Genomic DNA, 22,166 nt, shown 5'->3' with positions numbered 1-22,166 from the left:
GAAGAAGGAAAGGGGCATCTGTACTCTCCTTGTCCTTAGGAGGCCCGGTCTGATGGGGGAAAGACCCGTATTAGTGTTTGGGGCTGCTATAACAAATTAACAAAAATTGGGTGGTTTAAAACAACAGGAATTTCTTCTCTCACAGTTTTGGAGGCTAGACATCCAAAATCAAGTTGTCAGCAGGGCCATGCTCCTGAAGTTTCCAGGGAAGAATCCTTCCATTCCTCTTCTAGCTTCTGGTGGTCGTGGTCGTCTTGATGTTCCTTGGCTTGTAAACATCACTCTAATCTCTGCCATCATTTTCACATAGCCTTCTTCTCCCTGTGTGTTTCTGTGTCCCTCTGTCTCCACATGTCCTTACAATCCAGCCTGACCTCATCTTAACTAATGCACCTGCAAAGACCCTATTTCCAAATGAGATCACATTCATAGGTACAGTGGATTTGGACCTGAACATATATTTTTTTTGAGGAGGACACAGTTCAATCCACAACAGAGCTTATGTAGTTAAAGAGTTGAGTCTGGTAGGAAGAGAAAAAAACATATGTGGAAAAGTGGACTTAACACATCCAAACATTACATAAACTAGATACAAAGGAACATCTCAGTAAAGCCGTGAATAACCTATTTTATACCATATATATATATATATACTACATGTATGTATATATTATGTATGTTTGTGTTTTTTCCAGATAAAGACTCAATGTAAAAACAAACAATAAAACACTTAGAAAAATATGTAAGAGCCTACTAGGGGCAGGAGAAACCTTAAGTAAACAGAGAGGCTGTAAAAGACACTATGGACACACTTAACTATATAAGGCAATTGACAATCATAAGAACAGATATGAAGATACTCGGAACTCACTAGCAGTCCAGGAAACACAAATTAAATAATGATGAAAGGTGTCTACGGCTGTGCCACTCTGAACAAGCCCGATCCTGTCTGATCTCGGAAGCTAACCAGGGTTGGGGCTGGTTAGTACTTGGATGGGAGACCATCTAGAAAGACCAGGTGCTGTAGGCATAAAAAATTAAAAAATAAGAGATTGTAAGCTGACAAGGTCCTTGCAATCTGTGGGGTCAACCAAGGGTTGCCTTGCCTAAAATAAATAAATAAATAGAATAAAATAATGATGAAATGTCAGTACATACATGAGACCCAATAAAATGACAAGCCATAACTCCTGTTGTTGGTGGGGATGCTTTTGTACATTGTCAGCCAAAAGGTGAATTATTGGAGCCTTTTTAGAAAGCGAGATGACAACCTTACTTGGATCCTGATAATAACAACTGCAAGAAAACTTTTTTGTTTTGATACAATAGGGAAATACGAGCATTAACTAGCCATTTGATGATATTAAGGAGTTATCTTTAAAATTTTAGGTGTGATCATAGTATTATGGTTAATTTTTAAAGAGTCTTTTCTTTTTCTTAGAGGTTCATGCTGAATATTTACTGATAAAATTATATAACACCTGGGAATTTACTTTAGATAATCCAGGAAGCAAGGGGATCAGTGGCTGATGGTATATATAAAGCAAAGGTCAACACACTGCAGGTACAGCTGAATCCAGACCACCACCTGGTTTTGTAAATAAAGTTTTATTGGAATGCAGCCACACTCATTCAGTTATATATTCATTTAGTATCACTGAGGATGCTTTTGCGCTACAGCAGCAGAGCTGAACAGTTGCAATGGAGATCATAAGGCCTGCAAAGCCTAAAATATTTACATATTAACTGCTCTTTATGGAACACCTTTGCCACTCATTGTCCATCAGGAAGCATGTTTGGCTACAAGTTTATAATGGCTGATGCTGGGGACTGACAATGTGAAGGCTTATTAGATTAAAAAAAAATCTTTGGCCCAATAATCTCACTAATAGGAATCTCTTAGAAATAAAAGCATCAGTTAATAAGAATATATGTATAAGGATATTGTCAACATAAGAAACTTCTAAACCTGTAGAGAATTTTAATGAGTTTCTTTGAACCAAACTGATGACAATTGCCAGGAAGCAAAATCACAATGGATTAAGAAAATGCTCCGGAGAATGGCAGTTTTGCAGCTTATTTTATACATTAGAATCAAAGAAGACACAAGGAGGGCTCCTTGGTGGTAGATTAAGGGGGCGGGAGAAAGCAAAGTGGGGAGATCTCTGGGACTGGATAAAAAGTAAACCGGAGGGACACACACTTCTTTTACATTGATGAGTACAAGAGAGTTAAGAATTAACATTTACAGCGCAGAGAGATGGTATGGGGAGGACAAGATAACCATGAGGGGTTCTGTGGTCTCAGGCTCTGGTGCAATGGGTTGGTTGTGCCCTGAGGGGCCTAGAAAAAAGGGATTACTCTGACATTCCAAGGATCTGTTATCTTAGATGCAAAAAGACAACAACAGGCTTACTTAAGGTAAAGGTTGACCTTTGTCAAGAAAGCTACAGGCCCAGGACGTGACTACCCACCATGACCTGCTTTTACTTAAAAATTTTTATGTTCAGACCATCCTATGTGGTTACTTTCAGTCTCTGAGATTGTAGAGGCCCGCCACATAGGCCTCCGCTGAGCTTGTCAGGTTTAGTATGTGGCCTTTTTTTTTTCATCCACAATGTTTACTAGAATAGTTTACAGTGGTTAAAAAACTGGAAATAAATCGCCTCGCAACACGAGAATGCCTGTATAAATCATGTCCACCTGCACCATGGAATATGATGTCGTCTTGTTAAAGAATGAACTAGAGTTTTACTGGTCCGCTTGGTGAATTTTTCATATTTTCAAGTGGGAAAACAAAATGTAGAATAGTCTATATGTGACAGTCATCTTTTTTATAGAACAGTGGCAAAATTAACCCCTTTGGTATATAGGAGTATGTGTGTGTGTCTTCATGCTTGTAGAAGGCGGAACAGGTTGTTAACGTGGCTTGGGGTGGAATGACATCTGTGAAAGGGAAGCAAAGCAAAACAGAAAAGGAAAAACCTGTACTTAAAAAAGTCTACATGATATGATCCCATGTATGTATTTGTATAAGTTAAATTCATATGTATACGTGCTTTGCTAAGTTAAGAAGAGTTATGATTTTAAAACGACTGGGAAGGAGTGAATATTTTTAATGCCCTCGATGTAGTAAGGAAATAAAAGGGAATTTTATTAGGACTTGGCAAGTGCCCAAGAATAGGAAAATGAGACAGGAGTCACCTGGACCAGCTACGGAAGGCTCCATGGAAGGTTCTAGCAGTGAGAGAGGAGCGGCTGGATGATCTTTGGGCCACAGTCAGTCCCTGATCTCAGCGCCTCTTCCTCCTGCTCCCAGAGAAATAATGTTTCCCTGGGGGATGAAAAAGCATCCCTTTGTGCAGCCTTTAATTGCCATGTTGTTGTGCCAAGTGAATGAGTGGCAGGCGGGCATGGCAGCTGGGCACAGCCAATGCCAGGCAGCAAAGCCCGCTGCCCTAGGACAGCCTGGGCCAGCTGGCCTGGGAGCGCTGCCCACCTCTGCCCCTCATCCCCCAAGGCCTTGCATGGGACTGTGGGGAGGAGGGGTCTGTGGAGAGGGAGAGAGAAGTCATTGGTGTGAGAGAAAAGGGTGGGACATCTGGGAGGCTCTCGGCCACTCTCAGAAGCTTATTCATCTCATCCTTCTTTCCCCGCTCTCCCTCCTTGTTTTTCAGACTGTCAGCATCAATAAGGCCATTAATACACAGGAAGTGGCTGTAAAGGAAAAACACGCCAGAAATATCCTTTTGGATGTTGCTTGGAATACCGATCCTGAGGGGGGTCCAATTGTGGGGTCAGGGTGAGGCGTACTTGCTCAGCTGCAGGAAGGGAACCCCCACACAGGCCAGGCCCCTGCAGGGTTTGAGCATCCTCATCGGCAGCAGCTGGCCTCAGAGACCACAGCCCATCAGGGTGGAAGGCACCAAAATGGCCTCCTAGCCTGGTCCTTCGAAGTTTACTGAAGATCCTGCTCCCCTCCCAGGACTTTAGCTTTCCAGAACTGCCTAGTCTTTGAAGTTACTTTCTTTTGAGATGCTTTCTCAGGGCATAGCAGGGATTTTCACCTATGCCATCAAGGTACTCCATAGGGCCACCCGACCACCCCCTTGGGGACATGATCATCTCAACTTCTGTGAGCATGACAGCAGAACAGAGGTCGGAGTGATTGGCCTTAAGCCAATGCAGGCATTCGCCCTAAGCCAGAAGGGGAGAAGAAAGGGACCTCAATCAGGGTGGTTTAGGGAACTGGTAACTTGAGGGTTTCCACCACACCAGGTGGGCAGAAGCGCTGGGTGTCCACCACCACGAGACTGTGGCTTTGGAGGGAAATATAGGGAGCACTCCAGATGGTGGATCCCTGGGGATCTGCTCCTGACATGTGGAGTCCAGGAGCTGGAGGGCTGAATTTCCCAGAGCCAAAGGAGAGGCTGCCAGTGGGGCTGAGCCTTGATCTGTGTGTGTTCCAGGAGTGGAGCAGGGCGTGGGTCAGCACAAGCGGAGGCTGGGCTTCTGTCAGGGATGGACAGCTCCTTCTTGCCTGGGCTCATCATGGTGGCTGCACCACAGTCAGGCCAGAACATCTTGTCTTGAAGCCATCCCACCTCAGTCCCCGGAGGAGACCCTCCAGGTTAGATCCCTAGAACTGGCAGGCCCTCAGGAAAGACTGCTAACAGAATGTGCTGCTCTTTACTGGAGTGAAAGCAGCTTGTCTTTAGCAGGAGGATGCTTTGGTTGGAATTAGGGCTTTGCTGTGGGATGAAGGCTATAGAACCTTTCCTGCGTACCCCAGAAGCCTGCCCGACTGTGAGCCTAGCTAGACCTTACCCTTTTATTCCCAGAAAGACACAGTCCTTTTGCTTTATTAAGTCAAGAAAACCAAACCCAGAAGTCTTCATTATAAGTGGCCCAATTGATTTTTTCAGAGGGAATTGCCCAGTCCTGCTAAGGATTTGTGATCCATCTGATTGGAAATAGGAAGTAAGAGAGAGATGGTTGTCATAGGCTGGTGTGCTCCTCTGGATGGGGAATTGGCACAAAGAGAACCAGGCCTACAGTGGCAGGGTCACGTCACACCCCTCCAGGGAGGCTGCCTGGGTCAAAGAAGGGACACTGGAGCGAGGGTCTAGAATCTCACCTTGAGCTCTCTAGCTCACTCTGGGCCTTGAGTGGGCCCCGTGGGGCCTCCAAAAGCTATAGTTGTCTTGTCTGTTAGATGAAAGAGTTGGCCGAAGATTTCAAAGTTCTCACGTTCCAGTTCTAACATTCTGTGCGTCTCTCTGATTCACAATTTCTAAATGGTAGATAAATGTTGAAAAGATCAGCTCCTTACAGTAGGGTTTTAAAGCCTCGTTAATGATATCACGAAACATTCTTTATTGATTCTTTTAAAGAGCATCAGCCACCCTGATGCTTCTGACTTCAGAAATGCCATGCAGACAACTGTTATCCTGGGCACCTAATTGGTGAAACAGGTTGCCCCCTCCTCTCCATAGTATCCACTTCCAGAGGGCCAGGGACTGAGTCTTATTTTTCTCTCTGTCCCTGCGTGCATTTACAATGCCTAACACATCATGGGTGCATTAAAATGCTTATAAAAATCAAAGATGGACGGAAAGGTCTTCTTGCCTCTTTCAAAGTTGGGATGCTCAGCTAGTTTTATACCTGCTCTGGCTTCCGTCTCGGCAAACTGCTCTGAGGTAAAATAACCACAGTCAGCATGAGAAGTCAGCACATGAGAGAGAAGGCCGCTACCCATCTCTCCTCTTAGCTTCCTTCTAGACTGAGGACCTGTGTTTTACGTGAAAATGTAAGTTATTTCAGAAATCACTCTAAGACCAAAAGCTAATTTCAGCTTCCAGACCCAAGAGTCCGTTTTCAAGCCCATTCTTCTCAAGATGCAAATTTCAGTCTAGGGAAGGAATTTCATGATACCTTGCAGCTCAGAAGCAAAACAGCACGTGTTCTAGTTGAATCATACAGTTTGTGACTTGAGAAAAGTCTTTGTCCTAAATGGCACTGTGCTTCTTTCTTGAGCCTTAGTAAAGAACCTAAAGTTCTAAGGAAAAAACTATACTTGGGGTTGATGGTGCCCAGTTACTGGGCATATGAGGTCTGTTTAAGTAGAAAATGACAAAAGAAATGTAAAAAGGCCTCACTAATTACAGAGGTCTGGAGTAGTAACTTAAAGGCGTGTGAGGCCAAGTGGACGTTTATTACACTTAAACCGTGTCAGGCAGTCCCTGGGTGATGGGTATGGTTTGGACTTGGCCTCTCAGGAGGACGTGGCCCCAGGATTCCACATACAGGAGTTCAAGGTGTTGGCAGGTGAAGGCACCCCTGAAATGAGGCCAGGAAGGTTTATAGAAGAGGTGGGGTGTAAGAGTCATTTTAAGTTTGGGGGAAAGACACTTTGAACAAAGACTACTGCTTTCAGGGCAAGAGCAGAGTGCCTAATGCAGTGGAGTCAGGTGCTGCTGGAAGAGGAGCCAAGGGTGCCAGTTGGCCAGGTTGTGGGGTCCCCAGGAGGGGCCAGGGCCTTTGATGAAGAGCTGAAGCATGTCCTTGCTTTTAAATAATGGATAAGGGAATAGTTTGAGAAACTGTAATGTGTTGTTGAAATGTTAGCTGTAATTACTCCCCCAAAGATCCCATCACAAGCTCAGCATACTTAGAGGAAGGGCAGAGTCCATCTTTCCACAGTGAAGCCCGAATTCCAACCAAATCATCTTCCTGCTAAAGGCAAACCAGGACCACTAATGGCCCAGAGTGCACTTGTGCAAATTAGAAATAGACACCCCTCCCAAAAGACATTGTCATCTCTGTGGAGATTGTCTAATAAAATGGATTTAATTAGAGTGAGACACTTTATTGCCATTTGCCAAAAAATTGCCTGGATAAATGTATAGATCTGTGGTGTCTTAGTTATAAGTAATGTCCCCTCCTTGGTAGTGCCACTGTGCCCTGAGCAACTACACAACCTCCTTAGTGGCCTGTTGCAGGCTTGACCCCAAGGATTGGCTTCCTGAGGCTGGGCCTGTGCCTTTGTTTTCCGTGACTCTCCCTCACCGTGTATTCTGGGCACCCACCATGAGAAAGGGGCGCAGACCTTTTGGTCTGTTGTCAACCGGCTGCCCCTTTCCAGCAATGCTGTGCTCTGCTGGAAGTTCTGCCACGTGTTCCACAAACTTCTCCGAGATGGACACCCAAATGTGAGTTACTGGGGCTGCAGGGTATGGGCAGAGGGCCAGGAACCCAAATGGAGAAAGTGTGATTGCCTGGGTCACCAAAGCCACTGTCCATTCCTGCACTGAAGATGGCAACTGCCCCCTTCTCTTGGCCTTTTGTTTACTGATTAGAGGTGGGTTTGTCTCTCTCTGGTTGGCTTCTCTGCCTCGCCTCAAACCCATCTTTTACCATCCTCTGTCTCCTTTCTTTTTCTCTAATAAGCTGTTCTCTTCCCTCCCCAGGTCCTGAAGGACTCTCTGAGATACAAAAATGAGTTGAGTGACATGAGCAGGATGTGGGTGAGTTTGGGGATGTATCCAGAGGCTACCTGTGCCCTTTATCCTCCGAGGCCACTTGGACTATAGAATGGAACAAATTCGTCTCTTTCAACTTGTTTAGGATTTCTCTCAGGAGCATTAGGGAGGGGTCAAGGGTACCCCCCAAATATTACCATGATACTCACAGTCCTACCCGGGGTCCCTGGAAGCTGAAGAGAAGTTCTAGGGCCTGGGAGCTTCTCCTGCCAATGGACCCTCATGTCACAACACTCTCTAGGCATTAAGATCCCTCAGCAGTGACATTGCCACAGTTCCCACTTCTTTCCGTCCACTAGTCCTATGTGGGCCACAGTATGTTGAGAACTACCATTCCCAATTCATAATGCCAGTGCCTTAGGATAAGGGAGGAGGTAGGTGTCAGTATCAGAAGCAGATTCTGATATCCAAGAAATATGTGTATGGATGAGGGGTAATCTGCATTTTGAAGTTAATTCCAATGTGTCTCTTTGCCCCCACTGGTTGAGAACTATAACTAGCCCTTTTCTTCAAATTGTTACCTATATCTGTCTGTACTCATAAAAATGTTAGCAATTGTGTAGTCCAGTCTACCCATTACAGATGACAAATATAGGCGTAGAGAGGAAAGTGGCTTTTCCTAAGTCACAGGGCTAGTTAACGTGAACAAAGCTAAGAGTAGTCCCCAAACCTCCCAACTGGTGGCTAGAAAGCTTTCGTTATACGCCTAAACTTGTAGAGCTTAGGTCTTTTTCCTTTTTGTTAGAATTTTCCTGGTAAGTCTTTTCCCCTCCTTTTACTTTTGACTTTTCTATATTCTTATGTCTCAGAAATAACACTTGTAAATAGCAATTAGTTGGGTTTTGTCAATGATTTATTAAAGATGACAGTCTTTGTCTTTTAACTATGCATTAGCTCCATTTATATTTATCATAATGTTTAGATTATCATATGTTTAGATTTATATTTCTTATCTTATTTTGTGCTATTTGTTCCATCTGGTTCCATTTCTTTTTTTCTCATTCCTCATCTTCTTTTGGATTATTTTTTTCTCATTCTATTTGTCCCTCATTGCTAGTTGGGAGATTAAAAAAACTCTGCTTTTATGTTTTATTTTTTGGTATGTTATCTAATAATTACTAAATGTGTGTTTAGTTTATCAAGGTCTAAAATTCATATCTTTATCTGTTTCCTGTATCACACAAAGATCATAGAATATTTTAACTTTGTTCACTCCCTCTCAACTTGTATGTCATTGTCATGTATCTTAATTTTGGTTAAGTGTTTCTTTTTAAATCCTATAAAATATTTTACTTTAATTGTTTTATTTTATGCTCTTTATTTCTTCTTACATCTCAGGCCTTTCACCTGAGATCACTTTCTTTCTACCTGAATTATTTCCTTTAGAACTTTCTTGAGTGAGAGTGTGCTGGTGGCCGATAACCATTTTTACATGTTTGAGAATGTCTTTATTTCACTTTCATTCATGGAAGATATTTTCTCTGGGTTTAGAATTCTGCTATGATAGTTATTTTCTCTGATCACATGGAAGATATTATTCAAGATAACCTTCCATTGACTTCGGGCTTCTATCATTTTCATTAAGTCTGCTGAAGCCAACCTGTGTTTTTTTCCTGGCCATGTTGAAGACCTTAGCATGTGTCTAGGTGTGAATTTATTTTGGACTCTTTGGACTTCTTAAATCTGTGGGCTAGTATCTTTCATCGGTTATGAAAAATTCTCATTGTTTCTTCAAATATTGCCTTTGCTCCTTCATTTTGTCTTTTCCTCTGAGATTTTGTTAGATGTATGTTAGACTTTCTCACTCTCTCTTCCATACCTTTAAACCACTATTTTTTTTTCTACCTGTTTGTCGCTATACTTCATTCTGGATAATTTCATTAGATCTGGCTTTTAGTTCACTTGTTACGTCTTCATCTGGGTCTAATCTGTTATTAAATCTCTAAATAAGGTTTTCAATTTTAGTATAATTTTCACTTCTTGGAGTGCTTTTTTTTTTTTCCAAATCTGATTGGCATTCTTTATATGTCCTGCATATATTTTAAAAGTCTCTTATTTATTTAGACATATTAGACATAATGATTTTGAATATCGTTTTTTATACTTCCATTATCTAAAGCCGTTAGAGATCCGTTTCTGTCATCTATTGTTTTTGATGAATTTTGCTTATGCTATGTAGCTTTATTTCTGTGCGTAGTTATTTCTTACTGTGAGCTGCTCGTTTTCCTTGGAATTTTATTTGTGGGAATTCTTTGGTGTCTGTAATGAAGGCAAGTTAGTCCAGAGAGAATTGTCATTTGCTTATATTGAGATCATTCTAAATTCTCAGCTTAAGGTTTTGTCAATTCTGGGCAGAATCCCTTAAGGACTGGCTCATGGGTCCAGTTATCAGAAACAGTTTTCCCTCTCTCTGATCACAACAGTGGTTTGAGGTGGTAGATATATGTGTCTGTATTTTCTTTTTCTTTCTTTTTTTTTGCAGTCCTCAGGGAGGACTCTTTCAGTGCAGGAGAGTGAATGTGTGTTATTTTCAACCTATTCTTTGTTCCCCTGTACTTAGGAAGCAGTCTCTTGGCTCTTCTGCTAGACTCTCAACTTGGGTAGGCCAGAGCCTTGCCTCCTGTTCATGGATTGGCCCTTGAGGCCCAGAAAATCAAAGTTTAGGTTCACCTGGTATGGCAAAATCTCCCCTTCCTCCCAACTTTATCACCCTGGCATTCCATTTACTTTCCCAGTATCTATATATACTCAGTCCCCTGCCTGAAGATTCCTTATTCTCTTGTTAGTTCATTCAGGCCTTCAAAAAATTTTAGTATTTTGCCCAATATTGCTAATAGTTTTTAGTGGGAAGGTCAACTCAGGTACCTAACCTGCCTTGTTATTCAAAATATAATTCCTTTAGGTCTTTTTTTCCCGTGTGTAGTCTGTCTCTTCATTCGCCCAAGAGTTTCTGAAGTTAGAAACCTCTTTTACCTTATTATTTTTTAAATTAAGACCTTACCTTTTAAAGCAGTTTTAGGTTAACAGCAAAATTGAGTAGAAAGTACAAAGATTTCCCACAGACCCCCTGCCCCTACCCCATGCACACCCTCCCCTATTATCAACATTTCCCACTAGAGTGGTATATTTGTTACAACTGGTGAACCTACATTGACACATCATAATCACCTAAAGTTCATAGTTTACATTACAATTTATTCATGATGTTGTATATTCTATGGGCTTAGACAAATGTATAATGACGTGTATCAATCATTATGGTATCATACAGAATATTTTCACTGACTTAAAAATCCTCTGCATTCTACCTATTCATCCCTACCCCGTCCTCCCACATGTGACCCCTGGCAACCACCAATCTTTTTACTGTCTCATAGTTTTGCCTTTTCTAGACTGTCATATAGTTGGAATCATATAGAATGTAGCATTTTTAGACTGGTTTCTTTCATTTAATATGTATTTAAGCTTCCTCCATGTCTTTTAATGGCTTGATAGCGCATTTCTTTTTAGCACTCAGTAATAGTCCATTGTCTGGACATACCACAGTTGATTTATCCATTCACCTACTGAAGGACATCTTGGTTGCTTCCAAGTCTGGGCAATTATGAAAAAAGCTGCTGTAAACATCCATGTATATGTTTTTGTTTAGACGTAACTTTTCAACTCCTTTGTGTAAAAACCAAGGAGTACCATTGCTGAATCGTGTGGTAAGAGTATGCTTAGTGTTGTAGAAACTACCAAAATCTTCCAAAGTGGCTGTACCATTTTGTATTCTCACCACTATGAATGAGAGTTTCTATTGCTCCATATCCTCAACAGCATTTGGCGTTGCAACTGTTCCGGATTATAGCCATTCTAATAGGCGTGTAGTGCTATCTTGCTTCAATTTATATTTTTCTGGTGACATAGGATATGGAGCATCTTTTCATATGTTTATTTGATCTATATATCTTCTTCGATGAGATGTCTCTTAAGGTATTTTGGCCCATTTTTTAATTAGATATTTTTCTTATTGTTGAGTTTCAAGAGTTCTTTGTGTATTTTGGATAACAGTCTTTTATCAGATGCGTCTTTCACAAATATTCCCTCTTTCCCATCTGTGGCTCATCTCCTTATTCTCTTGACATTGTCTTCTGCAGAGCAAAAGTTTTTAATATTAATGAAGTTCGGCTTATCAATTATTTCTTTATGGATGGTGTCTTTGTGTTATATCTAAGGAGTCATAATCATACTCAAGGTCACCTGGGTTTTCTTATGTGTTATCTTCTACGAGTTTTATAGTTTCGCATTTTACATGTAATTCTGCAGTCCATTCATCTTTTACTTTTTGATCCTTATGCTTTTTCATATGAAGTATAGTTGTCTTTGATGGTGAGAATATTTTTGCCTCTTTTTCTGCTTTTTTGTACTTTCTGATTTTTCTCCCGATAAATAAGTATAATATAAAAAATTGATAAAATATGGATTTTCACAGACAATGTATTATGAAATACTGTCATCTCTGGGCACTGGTGTTTTTAACCTCTGATTACTCAACTCCCTTTGAGGCATGTTTCAGTGGGGTTCTTTATTCTAGAGGATATAGATGCATTTAAAAGAAAACAGAGAAGTCAAAACTCACGGGGGAGCCATAGCTATTCAGTTTTAAGGGTTCTTTGTACCCCCACATCCCTCCCTCTTATGTACATAACTGGGAGTTGCCAGCATTGTTCTGCTAATCATAGCTTCTTCCTAAATACTCAGGACATGACTACATGGGCAGACTCCATGGGAAGGCTTATACTTCACCTGCTAGGACTAGTCCTATTTCAAATCCTCACGCATTCATAATATCGTAGATGCTTGTAGTCCTTTGGAGTCCATCTGGAAGAGGGGTTTACTCTCCTGTGCTTAGAGAAACAGAAGGAAGGAAATAGCCCATAGCCAGACTGTGATTACTAAGAGTAGGAGACTTAAAAATCTTAAAAAAGTAGCCTTGTCCGGAATTTATACAAAGGAAGTCCTCATGTTTATACACAAGATTATACTGTTAGAATGTTCACTGAAACATAGTTTATAATAAAAAAGAAAAAAACTTGCCTACAACTAAAATGTACAACAATAAGGAGTTGGTTTAATAAATTATAGTACATACTTATAATGTACTAGGTAGGCACTAAAAATAATGATACAGAAGAAAGTTTAAGAAGATAGAAAAAAAATTGCAGCATGTTAAGTAAAAAAAGAGAAGTTGATTTCATTTTATACTTGAAAATAAAGGTGGAGTCTACGGCCATGCCACCCTGAACAAGCCCAATCCCATCTGATCTCGGAAGCAAAGCAGGGTCGGGCCTGGTTAGTACTTGCATGGGAGACCGCCTAGGAAAACCAGGTGCTGTAGGCGTAAAAAAATAAAAAAATAAGAGATTGTAAGCTGACGAGGTCCTTGCAATCTGTGAGGTCAACCAAGGGTTGCCTCACATAAAAATGTTTTTTTTTTAATTTAAAATATTTTAAAAAAGGAAAGAAAGGTGGAGCACAGAGGATTTTTAGGGCAATGAAACTATTCTGTATGATATTGTAATGGTAATCCATGTCATTATATATTTGTAAAATATATTTGTACATAGAATGTACAATACTAAGAGCGAACCCTAATGTAAAATTTACTTTGGATGATAATGATACGTCAGTGTAAGATCATCAGTTGTAACAAATGTCTTACTCTGATGCGGGATGTTGACAGTAGGGAAGGTTGTGTATGTGTGAGGAGTATACAGGAAACCTCTATACTTTCTGTTTCATTTCATGAAAACTATTCTAAAAAATAGTCCATTTAAATTGAAAAAAGAAAATAACACCTTGTACCCCAAAACGTTAGGCATGATTATATCTGGTATTTAGATTAAGTATGATTTGTTGTACTTTTCTATATTTTCCAATTCTTTAACAATGGACATTTATTTTTATAATCAGAAAAAAATACATTTTTAAAAAATGAAGTCCTGGCAGTAGGCCTTTCAACTTGAATGTTCCTAGTGTTGACATCTTACTTTATTTCCTCTTCCTGGAAGGGCCACCTGAGTGAGGGTTATGGACAGCTTTGTAGCATCTACCTCAAACTGCTGAGAACGAAGATGGAATACCACACCAAAGTGAGTCTTTGACAATTCTGCTCCCCCTACAGTCTCCTCGGCACCTCAATGACCTTAATTGTCAGGTCTTTCAGGTAATAAGAGAAAACATTTCATAGGGTGACCGTGGTCAGGCCCCGGGATGTGGCCCATGTCATCTGTACCTTTTGTTCCCCATTGTGCAATTAGAAAGAGGAATCCTATCCAGCAGTTTGCCTTATGAAAATGTTTTAAAGGCACTGACTTTACTGTTAATAAAAACAATTCTTTCATTTATATAGTGAGTTTCTACACAGAACCTTCTTTTATTCAATATATGACTTTAGTCAGTATTTCTTATGCACTTAATGATGTAAAACTGTATGCTCGGTACCAAGTGGCATATAAGAATAAGTAAAAGTGTCAGCTCTTTAGGAGTTTACAGATTCGTTGGAAAGAGAAAGCTTACGTATTTGCAATAGCTGTGTATAGTGCAAAGCAGCTGTGTGTGCCTGTGGAAAAATGCTTGAGATGTTCTGAAATGACAGAGGGTTATAGTGTCTGAAAGGATGAGATGAAGGAAGTGGGGCTTGAGATGGACCTTGAAGGATGGCTGTGTTGTTAACATGGTGGGGAAGAATGGCATGCCATGTGGGAGAAAAACCGCCCAAATTAGGGAGCTGGCAGTGGAAATGGAGAAGAGAGGCGATTTAAAAGGAAGTAACATAATTTAGTGTCTTTTATCTCCATTATCTTTTATGAGCTTGAGAGGTAGCTTTGATTCTTTGAAAACATCCTAGTCTGTTAAACCTTTTCTGTACATCGCTTAATTGTCACAATAACCCTATAAAGTAGGTATTAATTATATCCTAGGAATTCGAGACTCAGGAAGTGGTTGAATCCCTTGCCTGAGTCACATAGCTCCTCAGCGGTAAGGTGGAGATTTGACCTGTATGACACTACAGCCCGTGCCGCTTTGTGGCCTCCCTTCCCTCCCCTCACGTCTCACTGAGTGCCTGTCCAGGGCCAGAACTAGGTAGCTCTGAAGAGAGAAAGGTGAATAGACTTTGCCCCTGCAGGAATTATAATTTGGTTGGAAGAGAAGTGGTGGAGGGAGACAAGATAGTACAGTAAGGACGAGAATTGAAAGAAGCAGAAGGTGGTACAAAAGCACGTAAGGGGGTGTCTAGCCCAGACTCAGACAACCAGGTAGGCTTCTCAGAGGCAGTGACACCTGAGTTCAGTCATGAGGTATTACAGTTATCTGTGCTACGAAACACATCACCCGAAAACTTAATGGCTTGCAACAACAACAATCCTTTGTTATCTATCACACTTTTGGTTGTTCAAGAGTTCTGGAAGGGCTTGGCTAGGCAGTTCTGGCTGGAGGTCTCAGGCAGTTGAAGTCAGATACTGGTTGGAGCTGCAACAGTGTGGGGCTGGCCTGGCATCACTCTCTTCATGAAGACTCAGGGCTAATCAGGGCTTCCTCACAGCCTAGTGATTTTCCCAAGGAAACAAGGTAATAGGGCATGGCATTTTTGAAACCTAGCTCAGTAGTCACAAAGCATCCTCCCCACTGTCCTATATTGGCTGAGGCAGTCACAGAGGTCCCTAGATTCAAAGGGAAGGGACAGAGACCATATCACTCAAGGGAGAAATGTCAGAGTTACATTATAAAGAGAGCATATTTAATAGGATACATTATGGCAGCAATATTTGGAAAATAGCCTGCCCTCTGACCCCACAGTTCCCCACCATCTGTGGAATACACTCGCCCCTCCCCCAGACCTATCTGCCACATAGTGGGTAGAGGGGGAAGGGCTGACAAAAAAGGGTGGGGTAGGCATTCCAGGCAAAGGAATCAGCTGTGAACAGTAGGGTGAGGCCCAGGACACTTTGGTGTTCTGTGCATGTGGAACTTGCAGTAGATCTACATTAGTGTGTGAAACAGGCAAGGTGGAGAGCAGCAGGCGACTGGGTGGGTGCTCGAGACCATCCCAGTTGCAGAGTGGAGGGAGGACTTGGGGAGAGCCAGGCTGTTAGCATAGAAGGTGGTGAGAGCCAATTAGGACACTTATCCATGAGACAGACAGAAGATGGAACTTCCTAAAGTCTAGCAGGAAAGGAAGAGAGAAGGGGCAATAGCTAGAAGGAGATGGGGGACCATGGGAAGACTTGGGCAACAGGAAGAGGGACAGGAGTGTAGGGAGATGGAGTAGGACTTGGGGAGCTCTGGATTTTAGGCTCCGAGGAAACAGGACAGGTATGCCTGTCTCCTTGTGTCCTGTGCCTGGCCAGCATCTAGCCTAGAACAGGTGCTCAATCAGGATTTGTTGGATGAGTAAGAAAATGAACCAGAACCCAGATCGGATCCAATATACACAGGAGGGCAGATCCAGAGTTAGGGAAGAAGCAGCTCTTCTCTGTTGAAGTTAAAGGAATGGAGAGACAGCTGGGTATGGAGGGGTGAAGCAGGAAAGGGAGTGGGACGCAGGAGCTGAGGGGGTTACCAATGACGTACCAGTGATGTGCCGTCACACCAGGACGATGGCTTCTGCTGGGCACCAGGTTTGAGAGCCAGTTATTGATGGAAAGGGGAACCATCAGGCAGTGGCAAGGACACTAAGGCTAGAGAACTTGACTTAATAATGACTCCAGCTGTGAGTCCTCCAGGGACACTTGGTAGCTGATCCTAGGCACAGAGTATTGACAAAAATCCAGGCCCGCCAGGTTTAACAAGTGGAAGGACAGGCAGCAAGAAAGGTGAGGGCTTGGGGGAAGGGGCCCAGATCACCATGATTTCCAGATTGAGAGAGAAAATAAATACAGCCAGAAGGGATAGTGAGGGAACTGACTGTCTCTGAGACAGAGGAGCCAGTGGTGGGCCCGAGGGCAGGTGAGGACTGCAAAGGCAGAAGGCAGGGTGTTGTAGCCAGAGTGAGGTGCCAAAGTGGAGGGTTTCTGTCTTCAGAGCCTAAAGTATTCACACTGGAATTCAGGACCCCCCTTGCTGGACTGGTCATCTTCCTCCCTATGCCAACCTGCACCTTTCCCTTGGCCTTGGGTTCCATCCACTTCAGACAGACCACACTGAGGAGGAGATAATGGTACAGATACTCAAATGATTGATGATACAAAATAATTTCTCCTGACTTTGTGGGTGCATTATGTACTCTTTTTCTATCTTCAAGTGTATTTTATTAACTATATTTTGCTGAGGCTAATACGAGGATGGCTTTGCCTTCCCTGAAACCACAACAGCAGTTTTGGGAAATGGCCCCAGGACAGTGGGATGCCTGGGTAGGATTCAGAATGTACTGGGAATAACAAATGCTGCGCCGCCTGTGTCTCGAGGCTGGGTTAGGGCTGACTGCTCTTAGACCCTGGGTCTCACTGCCCCACAGGAGGACGTCTTTAGGAGAATATCCCAGGACACAGATTGTTAGGGGGGACCCTCTCCCGGCACCCAGGGATGGGTGGGGGCTTATCTCTGATGATGGGTAGTGGATGTTCTTTGGTGTGAGCTTTTCAAGGGGTCTGTGTGTATGTGAGGTTGTGTGCCCCGACACCATTGCCCGGGGAGAGGGTAGGCACGAACTGTACATGTACATGCCATACAAGCAGAATCAAGCCTGCTGCTGCCCGCGCTCAGTGTAGATGGCTTACTCGATGTCGGCTTAGTTGAGCTGTACAGCGAGCTCTTGAGGTGCCCTATTCTGACTTCCTTTTCCTCTTCCCTTCCAGAATCCCAGGTTCCCAGGCAACCTTCAGATGAGTGACCGGCAGCTGGACGAGGCTGGAGAGAGTGACGTTAACAACTTGTAAGTGGCTGTCCTCTTGCTTTGGACCTGCTGGAGAAGAAAGCTTTTGTAGAATCAATCACTTTCCATTAGGGTCACAGAGGGCCTGATGGTAGGGGTGGGGGCTAGGGTAGGGACTAAAGCCCCTGAGTGACTTGGCTTTGGGGCCACTTACTGATGGTGCCTCATCCAGAACCCTTCCAGGCTCTATCCTCTGTTCCCCTTCACTCTCCAAGCCCAGTGTGGTACCTGTCCTCTCCTTTTGCCACTGTCACTGGTGAGTTCCCCAGCTTGATCTTCAAATGTCCTTAATACGCACTTATGTGAGAGCTAAGAATTAGAGTGGGCGTGTTAGTGTGTGTGTGCACACGCATTAGGGGTGGAAGCAGCAGCACAGAGCACAGGGGAAGGGACAGATGAAGCGCTGACCTTGGGCTGTGGAGTCTAAGTGCCCTTTCTCCCTGGGTCCAGCTTCCAGCTAACAGTGGAGATGTTCGACTACCTGGAGTGTGAACTTAACCTCTTCCAAACTGGTGAGTCTCTCCCTCCCATTTGGCCCAGGCTTTCATGGGAACTGCCTAATTACCAGCCTTGACTCCCGCTTAGACTAGCCGTCCTGGCCCTGCTCCCCATAGGGCCAGGAAAATAGAGCCTGAGGGCCACACCCTGTCTCTGTCCCTTGTTCAGGGAGGGGCTGAAGCTCTTGGACATTTTCAGAGTCAGTGATTTCATATCTGAACAGAAAGACCACACTCCCTATGCTGTTGGCTTCTCTCCTGAAGGCCAGGCCTCCAACAGCCCAAAGACAGGCCCAACCAACCTCTGTGACTGTGGCCCCAACACTGACTGGTCCTTTGGCCCAGCCCTGTCTGCTACTCAGCTGGGCCAGCACTCAGGCTGAATTTCTGCTCTGGAAGAAGGGCTGCTGCTTGCTGTTTCGTTGATAGCCAGGGAGAAAGCAGGTCAAGTTGAGTTGAGTTTTTACCAGAGTCCACATAAGAAGCCCACTAAGTCCTAATTCCCTAGTGGGGGAGCACTTCCAGGCTCCCTCCTGCTGAGAGTTCTGGTGCCTCCAGGCCGCCAGCCCCTAACACTTCACTGAAGAGCCAACTCTCTAAGATTCAAGATATACCATCACAAGTGTCCAACTCTATAAAAGTGCATTCTAAACTGCAAGTATTTGTGCACAAGCTTGGAGACCTTCTTGGCATTTGGACATGCAGAGCCTACTCTTGGGGCTTTGCTTTTCCCATGAAAGACAGAAACTCACCCTAAAACGCACTTTGTTCAGCATGTTCATCTGTGCAGCAAATATAACTGGCTGATTACATTCCAGCCCTGTACAAGGCCTGTGACAAAGTGGCAAATTCCTTAATATTTTGACCAATCAGTTCAGTGCAAGACGTGATCAGAGGAACACCAGAAACAGCTGGAAACTGGTTTGTAGGAGAAATAAGGTACTTGTTTGAGCAAGGCCTTCCACAAAAGTCGGTAGAGAAGTAAAAATGAAACAAAATACAGCCCCTGCTCTAAGGCATTCCGAGCAAGGTAGGAGAAATGATATAGAAGCATTTTTGGCTTAGTTTTTAATGCATTGGAAATGTTTTCATAAAAGTATACAAACAACTACATATTGTTACAGCTAACTTTCAGTTATTTAGCTTTGGGCAGGAAAGGCCTATGTGGATAATTCAGAATTCATTGACATTCAGCTTTGGAATGTGCTTAATCTGAATGCAGGTATAAGTGATATTCTTGGAATTGCCATCCTTGGGAGAGTACAGTCTAGAAGTCACCCCTCAGCCTACCTCCTTCTCAGAGTCTACCTGGCACTGCAGCAGTGGTTGGGGAAAATAAGGCAAATGTTTCAGGCTTTTCAGTTGTCCCTTCCAGCTCCTGACACTGTTGGAGTAAGCGGAGGTGTGATAACACCCACCAGGATGTGGGGTGGCTGGGAGAATGAGTATGTGGTGAAGGCAAATGCCCCACCACACATGGCCAGCTTGCTCCCACCTCCTGATACCTGGCTCTGTTTTTATCCGCATTTTTCACTTATATTATTAACACTAGATGCTGAGCCCCTCCTCAGAATCAGGAACCATACCCTATCTATCTATGTTCTAGCCCAGTACCCGGTCTGTAGCAAGCAGTCAACGACAAAGTTCAAGAATACCTGCCTTAGATGAGCACCAGTGAAGAAACAGCAGGTGAACAGGGTTCATAAAATGGTGTCAGCATCCAGCTGAATGCTCCGGGATTATCTAGGGGAATTAGCTACTTAGAGTTTTCTAGAGGAGTGCTACCCGAGTCTTGGCCCAAAGACCGATTTAGAATCAAGAGCCCTTTTCTACATGTCTCTTTCGCCACCCTCCTCATCCCCAGTCACCTACAGTGTGACACAGATCATGAGGGCTGGTGTCAGAAGAAGTCTCTCTAGCTTCTGAGTTGAAGTGTGCGACCCTGCAAGTTTCGACCCATATCCTCGGTGGGTGTCACTGGTTTTCAGCTGTGGGAAACTTGGGCCAATTACATTTTAACTTTTATTGTGATCACTTGAGGTGGTTCTCGAAGTGTGGTCTCTAGACCAGCAGCATCAGCATTACCTGAGAATTTGTTAGAAAAGCAAATGCTCGGGTCCCACCCCAGACACAATGAATCTGGGGATGGAAAATCAGTGTTTTAATAAAACCCCTAGGTCTGCACTGTCCAATATGGCAGCCACTAGCCACGTGTGACTATTTAAATTAATTACAGTTAATGACATTAAAAAGTCAGATCCTCAGTTGCACTAGCCATTTTTTAGGTACTCAGTAGCCACATGTGGCTAACATTGGACAGCACCTATGGAACACTTCTATTATCACAGAATTCAACAGTGCTACCCAGTGATTCTGATGCATGCTAAAGTTTAAGAACCACTGAGCTAGGAAATACAGCTTTCAACGCTGGCTGCATAGTAAAATCACCTGTGGGACTTTTGAAACCTACTGATCCTCCAGTCTTACTCCAGTCTTACTTTAATTACTTTCTACTAATTAAAGTAGAAAGGGGTTGTGGGGGAGTTGCAGGCAGACAGTAGTAGTTTTTAAATTTGCCGGGATGATTCTAATCAATCTCCAAGCCAAAGTTGAGAACCACTGCACAAAGCTACACACTTTATACAACATTCTCATTTAATTTTTACCAGACCCTTATGCAGTATGTGCTATTAGATCCATCTGCATTTTACAGAAAAGCATCTGGAGACACAGAGAGCTTGAGTAACTTGTCCATGGTCACACTGCTCTAGATGTTCCTGGATGCCAAGGGACGTTCCTGGAAAGCAGCAGCAGGCCGGGAGATGGAGCAGTTTGTGATTCCTTGCCAGAGTGGAGGCTAAGGAAGCCAGTAGACTTGGGGATAGCCACCTTGCAGTGACAGCTGCTTTTCATTTGTGTCAAGAGGAAAGGCTGCCTTTTAATTAGAACCGTTTGGGATTTTTTAATTTTTTTTTTCAGCTGCCAGACTGAGCCAGTTAATGGGTTAGTGCAGTCAGGGAATGCTGAGCACGGCAGCTCTGGGCCTTCCTCTGGGGCAGTCCCACTCACTGAGGGCCTGCAGGAGAAGTCTCTCATTGCCAGCCACGTGTGGAATCTCCGGAGGTGGTAGACAGCTGCTGCAGGCAGGAAATCGGCCCTGGCCAATGGTGTGCTCTGAGGGTCCACAGCCAGGCATCCAGTTGCTTTGTTTAGGAGCAAGAGGCAGGGGGTTTCATGTGGAGGGGTCTCTGAAGCAAGACACCGGGGAGCAATGTGCTCTCTGGAGCTTGGGAGAATGGAGGGAAGTACTTTTGTTGACCTGCTCCCCCACGAACCTCCATCAGCTTTTTGATCCTGATGGTCATCCTCCTCCCAGCCCCCGGCCTTGGTCCTCATAGGCTCTCTAGTCATCCACCCAGGGCTCTTGCACATCCCCCCCTTTGCTGTCCCAACAACCTTGTGACAAACCATCATAAAGCCAAGGCTGACTTATTCTCTTCCTCGTGTTCTGATTAATGTTTGTCTTTCCCCATATGTTAACCATTGCCACCACCAGGTGGGGTGCTTCTCAGGGTCACGGTTACCGTCAGACTGAGTTCATGCGTGAGAGGAAGGGCTAGATTGGCTATCTCAGCACCCTCTTTCAATCTTAAAATTCTAATCACCCATAAAACTGAAGCCTTCCCTTCAATAAGAGCTCATCTCCCCATTAAGTCAGAAACTCTAAAAAAATGGTTTCAGTCTTTCTGATCAGCCTGGGGGCAGAGGCCACAAGACTCCTCAAAGACAAGAGGGAAGATATTCTCCTCATCCAGGCGCTCCCTCAGGCTGTGGGTAAATCTCCTCTTTCCTGGGCTTCCACAGGGCTGTGCAGAGAGAATAGCAGAGTCCACTTGTAACTGATCCGTGGAGCATCTTGGCCGACAGGAGCTCAGGCTCCTAGTCTAGCCATGGCTGGCCACATGGCCATTTTAACTCGCCACCTCTCAGCAAAACCACTTAACTTTGTAACCACCTTCAAGTCACTTACCTTCAGCTTCCTCAACTATGGAACAGGGGTACCTTTAACCTATCATGTAGGAGTGGTTAAGGGTAAAATGCATTAAACGAGATAGTGCATGCACGGAGTAGGTGATCGGTATATGTGAGGCCCCAGCTTTCTGCCCCTCTGAGAAGGTCGCCGGTAGGTTCCTAGCTCCAGCGCCTCTTTCC

General features: G+C 43.7%; 1 protein-coding gene and 2 pseudogenes across 2 annotated transcripts in view; all 3 read left to right on the top strand.

The window, feature by feature from the left end:
- The window catches only part of HIP1 (huntingtin interacting protein 1), a 129,330-nt gene that overhangs the window by 81,474 nt on the left and 25,690 nt on the right, over positions 1 to 22,166 (top strand). For both annotated transcript variants that reach the window (XM_015594665.1, XM_015594666.2), the window contains exons 2-7: positions 3,678 to 3,741; positions 7,069 to 7,211; positions 7,470 to 7,526; positions 13,595 to 13,675; positions 17,381 to 17,457; positions 17,908 to 17,969. In XM_015594665.1, coding sequence (XP_015450151.1) covers positions 3,678 to 3,741; positions 7,069 to 7,211; positions 7,470 to 7,526; positions 13,595 to 13,675; positions 17,381 to 17,457; positions 17,908 to 17,969 — 484 coding nt within the window. The remainder of the gene's footprint in view (positions 1 to 3,677; positions 3,742 to 7,068; positions 7,212 to 7,469; positions 7,527 to 13,594; positions 13,676 to 17,380; positions 17,458 to 17,907; positions 17,970 to 22,166) is intronic.
- LOC112485344 lies at positions 912 to 1,030 on the top strand (annotated as a pseudogene).
- LOC112485286 lies at positions 12,806 to 12,924 on the top strand (annotated as a pseudogene).

Source organism: Pteropus alecto, unplaced genomic scaffold, assembly GCF_000325575.1.
Source record: "Pteropus alecto unplaced genomic scaffold, ASM32557v1 scaffold68, whole genome shotgun sequence".
Taxonomy (NCBI): domain Eukaryota; kingdom Metazoa; phylum Chordata; class Mammalia; order Chiroptera; family Pteropodidae; genus Pteropus; species Pteropus alecto.
The sequence above is the reverse complement of the archived record's forward strand: the minus strand, read 5'-3'. Positions and strand labels throughout refer to the sequence as shown.